Source organism: Podarcis tiliguerta (genome assembly GCF_965153285.1).
Source record: "Podarcis tiliguerta genome assembly, chromosome: 3".
In the NCBI taxonomy this organism is placed as follows: Eukaryota; Metazoa; Chordata; class Lepidosauria; order Squamata; family Lacertidae; genus Podarcis; species Podarcis tiliguerta.
Genome location: NC_139536.1, coordinates 11,965,759 through 11,978,832, shown reverse-complemented (window position 1 = coordinate 11,978,832; position 13,074 = coordinate 11,965,759). Strand labels below are relative to the sequence as shown.

General features: G+C 46.4%; 1 protein-coding gene across 2 annotated transcripts in view; it reads left to right on the top strand.

Moving 5' to 3' along the window:
- Window positions 1-13,074, top strand: part of SPTBN1 (spectrin beta, non-erythrocytic 1) — a 229,938-nt gene that overhangs the window by 49,901 nt on the left and 166,963 nt on the right. For both annotated transcript variants that reach the window (XM_083432411.1, XM_083432413.1), the window contains exon 2: window positions 8,037-8,235. In XM_083432411.1, the coding sequence (XP_083288537.1) occupies window positions 8,088-8,235 (148 nt within the window). In that variant the 5' untranslated portion in view covers window positions 8,037-8,087. The remainder of the gene's footprint in view (window positions 1-8,036; window positions 8,236-13,074) is intronic.

Genomic DNA, 13,074 nt, shown 5'->3' with positions numbered 1-13,074 from the left:
CTATGTTCATCAGAGCAGCAAAACTTGGGGAATGCATGGGCTCTTTCCAGAAAGAACAGGCTGCCCGGTTTTAGGGATTGCTAACAATGCTGGATTTCCCAGTAGTGATGTATGGAAGTGAGAGCTGGACCATAAAGAAGGCTGATTGCCGAAGAATTGATGCTTTTGAATTATGGTGCTGGAGGAGACTCTTGAGAGTCCCGTGGACTGCAAGAAGATCAAACCTGTCCATTCTTAAGGAAATCGGTCCTGAGTGCTCACTGGAAGGACAGATCCTGAAGCTGAGGCTCCAATACTTTGGCCACCTCATGAGAAGAGAAGACTCCCTGGAAAAGACCCTGATGTTTGGAAAGATGGAGGGCACAAGGAGAAGGGGAAGACAGAGGACGAGATGGTTGGACAGTGTTGTTGAAGCTACCAGCATGAGTTTGACCAAACTGCGGGAGGCAGTGGAAGACAGGAGTGCCTGGCGTGCTTTGGTCCATGGGGTCACGAAGAGTCGGTCACGACTAAACGACTAAACAGCAACAAACAATGCTGGAAGAAAAGTACAGCTGGATCGGACCAGAGGTTGATCCTCTTCCAGTGTCCTGCTTTCATTAGTGATCTGTCAGACAATTGTGAGAAGCCCATAGGTGAGGCGTTGACTTGGAAGACACAGGCATTTAGATTATGGTTGCCAACACGGTGCTTCTGGGCACACGAGTCCCCGCAGAGCCCTTCCCTGATGCTGGGTATGCGATGCCGATTTGCAAATGTGCCCACAACCCCCAAAATGGTTGGCAACCCCTCCTTAAAAGATAGGCTTGTTAAGTGCTAGGGGAGTGAGAGTGGCCTCTGTCACAGACCTGCATGTCATGAAAGGGCATGCATTTCTTGCAGGACAAAACAGCAGCAACAACCAGGTCCTGTCTGCCCAGTGGCAAAGTGCAGTCGTAAGCAGATGTCAGACAATACGGCTGTTTCCTGCTTTCTGCTGACTCTGTCACGGTCAAAGCTGCTCAGCCCCTACAAAGCAGCTTGCTGAAATCATCAGGCCGGACAGTGAACAGAATGAAAAAGCAACTGAGCCATAGTCCTTCAGTTTGGACTAATGGGATGCTTCCAATGAGCTGTTGTTTCCCTTGACAACTTCCTGATCATGGCCTTTCCTATACCTGGAGAACGTCGTGGACAGTGCAGAATGTGGCGCTGGGTGCAGAATTCAGCTTTTGACTTCCATGTTTAAAAAAGCAAGTTTCTAGGCCCTGTGGTTGGGATGCTTGGAATTGTGCCGGGAAATGCCCAGTGAAATCTCAGGTGATGCTGCAAAGGGTATCCTTCCGCCGATAGACCTTCAATGCTTTCTATAGCTTCTTGCCCTTCCCCAGCAAAAGAGATCGTGCAGGTTTGAATGTTGAAGCGGCAACATAGCTCAGTTGGTAGAACGTGAGACTCTTCATCTCAGGGTTGTGGGTTCAAGTCCCACATTGGAGAAAAGATTTACATTGCAGGGGGTTGGACTAGATGACCCTCGTGGTTCCTTCCAACTGTACAATTCTATGATTCTGGGTGCTGAGTGGCATAATAATAATAATAATAATAATACATTTATACCCCGCCCATCTGGCTGGGTTTCCCCAGCAACTCTGGGCTGCTCCCAACAAAATATTAAAAGCATGAGAAAACATCAAACATTAAAAACTTCCCTAAACAGGGCTGCCTTCAGATGTCTTCTAAAAGTCAGATACAGTGGTACCTCTGATTGCGGACACGATCCGTTCCGGGGTGCCTTTCGCACCCCGAAAAGTCTGCAATCAGAGCGGGGCTTCTGCGCATGTGTTAAGCGCAATAGAGCGCACCTGCGCTTGAGCGAACCGTGTAGAACGCTTCTGCGCATGTGTGAACAATGCAGAACGCTTCTGCGTGCGCGTGGCGAAAACCAGAAATAAACACTTCTGGCTTTGCCACATTCTTAACCTGAAAAACGCAACATGAAGCTTTCTCAAGAAGAGGTATGACTGTAGTTGTTTATTTCCTGGACATCTGTTGGGAGGGCGCCACTACCAAGAAGGCCTGGTTCCCTATAACCTTACATTTTGCAGTGAGGGAACCGCCAGAAGACCATTGGAGGATCTCAGTGTCTGGGCTGAACGATGTGGGTGGAGACGCTCCTTCAGGTATACAGAACTGAGGCTGTTTAGGCCTTTAAAGGTCAGCACCAACACTTTGAATTGTGCTCGGAAATGTACTAGGAGCCAATGTACGTTTCTTGTTTTCTTTTTAGCCACTGAGCACAGCCTGAGATGAATTATCTGTTTAAGTTTCCTTCAGGGTATCATCAGTGCATTCTTTGCCTTTGGGTCAGTTACGGCCTTTGCCTGGCTCCATGGTACTGATTCTGCCCTTCTCTAATAATGATTTTATTATGCCAGTCACAGCAGCCATGGATGCTCTCTTAGAAGTGCTCTCTTTTTTGCGCATCAGGGAAAGCTCAGATTGCACAATAGAGCTTGGTGATCTTGGGCCAAAAATGAGATGGATGGATGTAGCCTGTGGAATGGAGCGGGAAGAGGCCCCGAGCTCTCTTCCAATTTTGCTTTTAAATGGTTCCGGACAGAGAAAAATGAAACATTTCCCTGGGAACAATAAGTTTGGGTTTGGCCATCTGGATAGCTTTTTTTTTTTTTTTAAGAGGTATTTATTTTATTTTATTAAATACACAATCTGCCCCACAGCAGAGTTCCTTCAAACAGTTTTCTCCTGACATGCCCGTCAACAAGCTAGCTTTATGTCGTTGTTATTGCTGCTGCTGCTGTTATGAGACAAGGAGTGGGGGAAATTGGTTTCGTTGTTAATTCAACCCCATGATAAATTCTTAGGGAGTTCTGCATTTGCATATAATAAAATTGATTCATTTTTGTGAATATACAGTGGTTGGGGAGCTGCCCCAACTTCCTCAAACATTAGACAAGAGATTATTTGAAGAGAGTTCAGAGTTAATTATTTTGTTTTGGCTCCAAGCCCTAAAAACAGAATGCCCATTTATGGCAGGGTATTGAACTTACAGAAAGGGCCTCTCCAGAAAGAGAGTCTCTTCCTTTAAATTCCTAGGAGTTTATCTCAGTGAAGACCTTACTTGGAAAATAAATACAACCCAGGTGGTTAAGAAAGCCCAACAGAGACTCCATCTCCTCAGAGTATTGCGAAAGAACGGTGTCAATCAACATTTGATGATCTCCTTCTACCGGTCAACAATAGAAAGTGTCCTTTCATACTGCATCCCGGTGTGGTACGCTGGTTTGACATCGACTGATAGGAAGTGCCTACAGAGGGTGGTGAATACAGCACAAGATATTATGGGCGGTCCCATGAATCCGCTGGATGAAATAGCGGAAGAACGTTGCCTCAGGAGAGTGAGGAAAATTCTCAGGGATGATTCACACCCTGGCCTGCATTTTCTTGATCTCCTGCCCTCATGCAGAAGATATAGAAGCTTGATTAGTCGCACCAACAGGGTAAAGAACAGCTTCTATCTGTGGGCTGTTAGGCTGCTGAATGAAAAGATAACAACAGGGCAACTGACTTTCGGATTTGGTGGGTGTGCGTCAGTAAACGAGGGGAATTAAAACTAAGAGAGCTGAGTGCGGGGTGCTCGTGTAATCTCACTGTATACAAGTTGTACAAGTGACAATAAAGTATTTCAGTTTCCAGACATAAATTTTATTGTGTATAGCTGATTATTTGAACATGATGGTGAATATCATGGTGGTCATACATTATCTCATTGCCAAAGGTTTTGGTGCAGGCATACTGCTTTGTTTCTTCCGATCAGTGATCGTTCCGTAACTTCTTGCTGAAATCCAGTAACTATTCTTTTTTGAGCCCCACTTTTGTTCCACTGTAGTGCACAGGTGCCCCTCCAGGGGACACTATTCAAAGAGCACCGGGGAACCATCATAGAAGGGAACGATAATAAGTATTGCCGGGTCAGTGTATATCTACAACTGACCCGCTATTGCTGCATCAATGTTGCAGAGTACCAGAAAATGGCTGGGGGGGGGGCATTTTGCATTTTCCCCATTGATTTGGCACCTCCTGTGTAAGAATTACATTTATGTTTTTTTAGAAGAATTACATTTGATAAGAATTTGTTGAACTGAGATAACTAGAATCATAGAATCATAGAGTTGGAAGAGACCACAAGGGCCATCGAGTCCAACCCCCTGCCAAGCAGGAAACACCATCAGAGCACTCCTGACATATGGTTGTCAAGCCTCTGCTTAAAGACCTCCAAAGAAGGAGACTCCACCACACTCCTTGGCAGCAAATTCCACTGTCGAACAGCTCTTACTGTCAGGAAGTTCTTCCTAATGTTTAGGTGGAATCTTCTTTCTTGTAGTTTGGATCCATTGCTCCGTGTCCGCTTCTCTGGAGCAGCGGAAAACAACCTTTCTCCCTCCTCTATGTGACATCCTTTTATATATTTGAACATGGCTATCATATCACTCCTTAACCTCCTCTTCTCCAGGCTAAACATGCCCAGCTCCATTAGCTGGTTTAATTCTAGCTAAGTAACCTGATTCCAGCTAACTAACCTGATTAATTCCAGCAGAAATGTATACGTTATTTGAATTGCACAATTAATGCCGCACTCATAAAGAAGAAGAATAGAATCATAGAATGGCAGAGTTGGAAGGGGTCCCAATGGTCATCTAGTCCGACCCCCTGCAATGCAGGAATCTCAACTAAAGCATCCATGACAGACGCCCATCCAACTTCTGCTTAAAAATCTCCAAGGAAGGAGAGTCCACAACCTCGCATGGGAGTCTCTCCCACTGCCGAACAGCTCTTACTGCCAGAAAGTTATTCCTGATGTTTTAGTCAGAATCTCATTTCTTGTACAGTGGTACCTCGGGTTAAGAACTTAATTCATTCTGGAGGTCCGTTCTTAACCTGAAACTGTTCTTAAACCTGAGGTACCCCTTTGGCTAATGGTGCCTCCCACTGCCGCCGTGCGATTTTTGTTCTCATCCTGAAACAAAATTCTTAACCTGAGGTGCTATTTCTGGGTTAGCGGAGTCTGTAACCTGAAGCGTCTGTAACATAGCTGCCAATGTTTGCTCTTTTTAAAAGGGAAATTCCCTTATTCCGAATAGGACTCCTCGCAAGAAAAGGGAAAAGTTGACAGCTATGGTCTGTAACCTGAAGCATCTGTAACCCTGGGTACCACTATACAGTGGTATCTCTGGTTACAAACGCTTCTGGTTATGAACGCTTCAGGTTACGAGCTCCACTAACCTGGAAGTAGCTGCTCCTGGTTGCGAACTTTGCCCGACGATGCAAACGGAAATTGTGCACAGCGGGAGGCCCCATTAGCAAAAGCATGCCTCAGGATAAGAACGGTTTCAACTTAAGAACAGACCTCCAGAACGAATTAAGTTCATAATCAGAGGTACCACTGTGTTATGTACTGAGTTGAATAGGATCCAAAAGGCAGCAGTCTGATTGGTCCTAGAACAATAGGATTCATAATGCAGCAGTCTGATTGGTCTTAGAACAATAGGGTCCAGAATGCAGCGGTCTGATTGGTCCACAGGAGCCACCCAATCCACCTCCAGGTGGAAGTGAATCCGCAGCCTGATTGGCCTACTAATCCCGGAATTAGCCAATCACGTGGGGCCCATTGTGTAAATAATGTATATAAAGCAGACATTCTGAGGGAACTTCTATTCCTCCTCACCACTATGAGCTGAACAAAGAGCATGAAATCCACTCTCGACTCCAAGTATATTTCACACTGTAACTTGAATCTCTTGGTATAAGAGTCCTACCCTCCAGAGCAGGAGAAAACAAGCTTGCCCCATCTTCCACGTGACAGTCCTTTAGATATTTGAAGAAATTTAACTGAGGTTTCCAGTAAAAATTCAATTGACCATAACAATGATGATCACAATGCCTTGCCCAAATACCTCTATGCACCCAAAGGAAATCCCGCTAAGTCAATCCGCTTTGCACAGCAGAGCAATAGGTTCATGAAATCACAGCGTTGCTCTAGCAACCTTCTTATCAGGTGGCTTAATCACACTTGCATAATCCTCTCGCATTGTGTCCCTTCTGTTTATCAGGCACATAATAACACAAAGCAGAGCGAAAGAGAACTGAAGCCGAAAGAACGTCTGAGGGGGAAAATGTCAACCCACAAGTGTAAAATAAGGAACTGTATGTTTGGGTTTTTAAAAAAAGCTGTTTTTTTAAGAGCAACGTGTTTTGTCCTGTGTCATCACTCAAATAGATTTCTAGGTCAGGTGGACTGGGAGGTCCTAGATATTATTGCAAATTTCATAATACAGTTTCAATCACTGTTCTGACAACCTCTGTGCAATATCCTAACCACAAATAAAGAAACTAGAGAGAGCCTCACAAAAACTCTCCAAAACTACTTCAAATAAAATAATGTAGGTACATATAACAACCCCCCTCCTATGGGACGCAATGAAGCCGTCACCAGAGGAACTTGCATAAAAGAGAAAGCATCCCTTAAAAAAAAACCCTCCTCAAAAATCAGCAAAATAAATAAATTGCAAATAAATGTAGGGAAAAATTAGAAGTAAAATGAGCTTTTATCCTATTATTATATGAAGAGCAAAGCAGATAGAAAAACAGAAAGGTTAAAATGTTTTTGCAAGAGATAAATACTGCTTTCTACAGTGATCAAGTCAACCTTCCCCAATCCGGTTGATTCTGGATGTTTAAGACTACGACTCCCAGCAACCCTAGTTATGCCTGCTGGGAATGATGGGAGCTGTAGTTCAAAGCAACCAGACCCTGCTAGCTTGGGGAAGGAAGGCTGCCTTAAGATGTCACCACAGATGTGGAATACCCATCCCACCAAAATGCTGTCTCACCTGGGAGTATCTCAATTTGTTTCACAGCCCGCAGTCCGTGCAGAGGAATTAAACATGTTTTGCTATGGCTGGCTTGAAAATAGAAAACAATTTCAACTGTCAGTAGGTGGCATCGGTTAGCTGGAGGAAAAGCACAAGAGAGAGAGAGAGAGACTTTTAAGGGTTTTTGCATTGCCAGATTGTGAATATCAACACTCAGGGCAAATGTATGAAAATTCTGAGCTGAGGGGCCGGTTGCAGAAAAGTGTGTGTCAGAATAAAAGACAGAGGGGGTTTCATCAATACTTTTTATTTCTCTGTTTATTTAAAATGGCCGTTAGCTGTTTTTCAGCCAAAGTGCTCAAAGGGTCTTACGGTGCAGTAAAATAATAAAATCACAACGAGTTGAATCACAGCAGAGCAGCATAAAATGAAACAGCAACATAAAGCTATATCTATAGACTAAGCAGAATTTTATGCACATCTTAGACGCAAGTCCCTCTAAGTTCAGTAGGCCTTACTCCCAGGTCAGTGAATCATAGAACTGTAGAGTTGGAAGGGACCACGAGGGTCGTCTAGTCCAACCCCCTGCAATGCAGGAATCATGTGCTCAACATGGAGTTTGAACCCACAACCCTGAGATTAAGGGTCTCATGCTGTAGAGCTATCCCCGGATTGCAGCCTCAAATGGCCTAGAGAAATCAAATGGATGTTTATCTGTTGCTGGGAAGAGAACAAAGATGGTGCCAGGTGAACCTCGCGGGGGTGGAGATTTGAGAGATGTGGTGCCACAGCAGAAAAGGCCCTGTCTTCAGATGACCAAGCCCTTTGCTTCAGAAGGCTGACACATGAATCTCAACATCCAGGCAGATTTGTGTTAGAATATAGGTATACAGCCATCAACGACAGGCTTCCTCAACCTCGGCCCTCCAGATGTTTTTGGCCTACAACTCCCATGATCCCTAGCTAGCAGGACCAGTGGTCAGGGATGATGGGAATTGTAGTCTCAAAACATCTGGAGGGCCAAGGTTGAGGAAGCCTGGTTAACGAAGTCTACAACTTTGGCTGTGATCCTTTGCATACTTACCTAGGAAGAAATCTTTAAAAACCAACAACTAAGCACATCTCCCTCCCTCTCTCTTTTTTCTTTCTTTCATTCTTCCGCGACAGGAGAGTTTTTAAGGGGTGGCTGATGCAGAGGCTGGCTTAAGAAGATCCAAGATGACGACGACAGTAGCGACAGACTACGACAACATTGAAATCCAACAGCAATACAGCGATGTCAACAACCGCTGGGATGTTGAAGAGTGGGACAACGAGAACAGTTCTGCGCGGCTGTTTGAGAGGTCTCGCATCAAAGCCTTAGCAGGTAGGACTTTCACCTTTTCTACCACTGGTGCAATTATTCAGCTTGTGCTGTCTGTGTTCGTAGCACAAAGGAGGCCCTAAATAATAGCTTGTGGTCTACCCTCTGAATCCAGGTACAACGTTCAGGAAACAGAGCTGATCTCCATTTAACAGGCGTGTTCAGCATAACCACACCTATTGCCTCTTAGTGAAACAAACATGCAACGGGTTGCTTCAAACCATGATTTATGATTGGCAACCAAATCAGGACTGGAGACCGTGGTTTGAAGGTGGTTTGCAAGCCATAGTTTGAGCTGTTGGCTATTTGCAGCATAGTAACGCTGCAGAGAGCTTGCTGGGGAGACCATGCATTAAAAAGGGACTCAAAAATAACTTAAACAAGCTTTTAATAACAAAAACAAAAACTCCTTATACGCTAACCCATCCCCCAGGGTAATGGCAGAGCTAGGTGCTGCTCCTTATATACTACACCCAATTCCTGACACAGCTTAATCAATGCAACTCAGCAGCACCTGCTATGTTTCACAGCTGTAAAGCTGGATCTTGTTATTTTGCTCTGGCCCTTGCTCTGGCCCCATAAAGACATACACATCGGGTGGAACAATGATGAACCTTTGCATTTAAAGAAACAATTCAACATGAGCACCTTATGGTTGGGTGTTAACATCGAAATGAACAAACTACATGTTAATATCTCTCAGCCATCCTTTTTTAAAAAAAAACACCACAAAAACCTTTAAGGCAAGTTTCAAGGATTTGACAGCTACTTTAGAAATAATAAAGTAATAATAACGGTGAACTCTCCTATTTCAAGAATGACACGGTACTCCGCGGTGTTTGTAATTGTTCATAAACGATTGGGACAGGTACTCTGAAAGTTCAGTTCCGGAACTTTTAATGAGGTGCTAATGTCTCCAGAAAATGGATCAATGGCTGTGGTGCTTTGAATTTAGCTTTGCTATGGAGAACTATTTAGGAAGGTCTATAATGGTTGACTGACTGCCATCATCAGTAGAGGAAGGCCTCTTCTCAATTTCTATATTGCTTTGTCTAACTGTGAAGGGGGGCAGGATCATGCTCAGAGGTTCTATCTTCTCCCTACCTCTCAGGTTTTCAACAGAAAAACAGAAACGGGTTATTTCCTTGGGTTCCTGATAGTGTGGAAGAGCTTGTGTGTGTGTGTGTGTGTGTGTGTGAGAGAGAGAGAGAGAGAGAGAGAGATCAACTGTAAGTGCATAGAATCCCTTTTACACCTTCTGCTGTGACCCTGCACCCCTCCCCAAATTCACTGAGCTCTGTATATAATCTGGTCTTCACCTTTTCCCAGCTGTCAGTTAGGCCCTGATGCACACAGGTGTTTTCATCAGGGCCGGCCCACCCATGAGGATCAGCAGGATCATCAGGGGCAGCAGATGTCGATATCGAGCTCTCTTCCCAACCCAGACCAAAATATCGGTGGCTGGCTGGAGGATACGCAAGAAAGCAGCTTTATCAGCCTTTAGGCAGGTAGGCCAGGCAGCCTAAACAAAGCCCCGCTACACCTCAGGTCTCTTTGGAGCTTCCTCTGCCCTCACTGACATCCCCTTCGGGCTTCAGGGAGGGTCTCATCCTGAGCTACGAGGACTCTCCAGCTCTCTCCCACCATTTCTGGGTTCGAATTGATTTTTTTACTGATTTCTTGGCACCGCACTTATATGCAGTTGCAGGAGAGTCGATCAGTGGCGTAGCGTGGGTTGTCAGCACCCGGGGCAAGGCAAGTAATTTGCGCCCCCTAATCCGGGGCAAGGCAAGTAATTTGTGCGCCCCCCCCGCTGCACTGTCCCTCCCCCAGATAGTCCCTCGCTCTCTCTCTGCACCGCACCGCACGCCTGGCACCCTCCCCTCCACAGTGGGCGGCGACCCGGCGGCTCGGATCGGATTCGCACAGCCAGCACTGCAGTGAGAGAGAGTGAGTGAGCCAGGTAGGGGCAGAGAGCTGCGAGTGCGAGCGCGCCCCCCCCCCCGATGTTGCGCCCGGTGCGACCGGCCCCCCCTGCACCCCCCACACTACGCCACTGGAGTCAATCACAGATAAGTGTGTTGGGAGACGATGACGACACTTGTACTAGCATCCTGTGCCAACTGCCAAACTTGATGAAAATCTCTGTGTAGCTCACAGACCCCTGGGCACTTGTATCTTTTGAAGTCAACATTTATCACAGTGTCAGCAGCCCCTGTGTTTCGGTGCAAGCGCCCTTCTCAACTTCCGACCCTGGGTTGAAGCAATGTTTTGTCTAGTTCTTTTGCAGATGTGTGTCTAGAAAACTACTTAAGACGCATAAATCAGCTGCACGTTGTCAGAGTTTATAAACCCCTGTCTGCAAAGTCCAGTCGCTTTGTATCACGAGAGTTATGGTGCCAACAACATTCATTTCAGTGTCCCTACGGGAGCTAGAGGGCAACATAATTTTCCACCCTTGCGGCGTCATAATCTGTTATCTTGGCGGTGGTTACCCAATTCTCAGACGGAATGGAAAAAAACCAAAGCCTTGCACTTGTTCTGTGGCAGTCAAAAGCAGTTCTGAGGTTGTGTTCCTCAAAACCAGCAAACTTTTTAAGCAGGGGGCCGGTCCACTGTCCCTCAGACCTGGTGGGGGGCCGGACCATATTTTGGGGGGAGGGGAATATGAAGGAATTCCTACGGCCCACAAATAACACAGAGATGCATTTTAAATAAAAGGACACATTCTACTCATGTAAAAACAGGCTGATTCCTGGACCATCCGTGGGCTGGATTTAGTAGGCGATTGGGCCGGATCTTGACCCCAGGCCTTAGTTTGGCTAAAGGTAAAGGTAAAGGGACCCCTGACCATTAGGTCCAGCCGTGGCCGACTCTGGCATTACGGTGCTCATCTCGCTTTATTGGCCGAGGGAGCCGGCGTACAGCTTCCGGGTCATGTGGCCAGCATGACTAAGCCGCTTCTGGCGAACCAGAGCAGCGCACGGAAACGCCGTTTACCTTCCTGCCAGAGCGGTACCTATTTATCTACTTGCACTTTGACGTGCTTTCGAACTGCTAGGTTGGCAGGAGCAGGGACCGAGCAACGGGAGCTCACCCCGTCGTGGGGATTCGAACCACCAACCTTCTGATCGGCAAGTCCTAGGCTCTGTGGTTTAACCCACAGCGCCACCCGCGTCCTTTTAGTTTGCCTACCCGTGCTCAAAACCATCACCGGGCAGATTATATTCCTGCCTGGAACATGCTACATATGGCCCAAGTATGTTTGTACACAGAGGCACACATAAATCCATATACACAAAACGTATACATATGCGTGCACACGAATGCGCACGTGCATATCCTCCTTTATACATAAGGCTGTCATTCCATTGGAGGATCTGTGGTGCTGCATCACAGTCCTGGATGTGCATGAAGAGTTTGGGGTTGGGAAGGTGAAAAGCAAGCTTAGTAGTTTCATGGGGTGCAAAGGAGAAGGGCTAGGAGCTTAATATGGGGGGAATGGCAGGGGAGTTGCTGAGCAGAACTAGCAGAGGCACAGTCCTGTGTGTGTGTGTGAACACAAATACATATCTCTGGTTTTTTCTTTGGGGGGGAGGTGTGTCAGGAGGTACTACACATGAGTAGGAATCTGGCAGAGACACATGCCCGACTGGCATGTTCTCTCCTTCCTGGTTGGTCATTCGGGAGATTCAAAAGCTTTCTCCAACCCGAACATCACAGCGACTGATACCAAGAGGCATCAGCACACTTCAGGATCAGCAGAGTACTGTGGTACCTCGGGTTACATACACTTCAGGTTACAGACTCTGCTAACCCAGAAATAGTGCTTCAGGTTAAGAACTTTGCTTCAGGATGAGAACAGAAATTGTGCTGAGGCAGCAGCAGGCGGCCCCATTAGCTAAAGTGGTGCTTCAGGTTAAGAACAGTTTCAGGTTAAGAATGGACCTCCGGAATGAATTAAGTACTTAACCCGAGGTACCACTGTAGTTTGCTTCCTATGGAATTGAGAAGGGCATTTCTGTCTAGGCTCCTTAGGCACAGCACCGAACTTGCCCAGATGACCTAGATAGATATTGATAAATTTCACCGGAGGTTTTATTGGCGGTGTGGTCCCAGGAGCTTATGATCTCGGTTTTTGTTTTTGTTTCAATCCAACTGGGAATGGTAGTGATTTTTGTTCCAACGATGTTAGCAGGAAACCCATCAGGAAGGCTCCTCTGTATTTGGGTGCTGCTTCACACCCCAGGTGAGGGATGAATAATACACACAAAACAATCACTTAAGGGACATCTAATACAATGTGGGCAACTCAATTATTTAGCTTGTCTAAAAGAGGCACTCGTTTCAGTGCTTTGAGAAGCCTGCTGTAGATTTGATACAGCGCTAAATTTAGGTCTTCTCTATCCAGCTTTCTCCCCAGAATGTATTTATTTGGGAACGGGGAGGACATGAACTGGTAGGGATTTGTGAGGTTGCGGGGAGAGAGAGAGAGAGAGAGAGAGTTTGATTCAGTTTACTTTCCAAAGTAATATGTGAACTAAAACACAGCCATCCTTCTCCATACATTTCTCTGCAACGTGTACAAAAATGCATATGCTGGGGTAAGGTGTGCACAGTGGCGTAGCGTGGGGATGCAGGGGGGGCCGGCCACACCGGGCGCAACATCTGGGGGGGGCGCGCTCGCACTCGCAGCTCTCTGCCCCTACCTGGCTCACTCACTCTCTCTCACTGCAGTGCTGGCTGTGCGAATCCGATCCGAGCCGCCGGGTCGCCAACCACTGTGGAGGGGAGGGTGCCAGGCGTGCGGTGTGGTGTGGTGCGGAGAGAGAGCGAGGAACT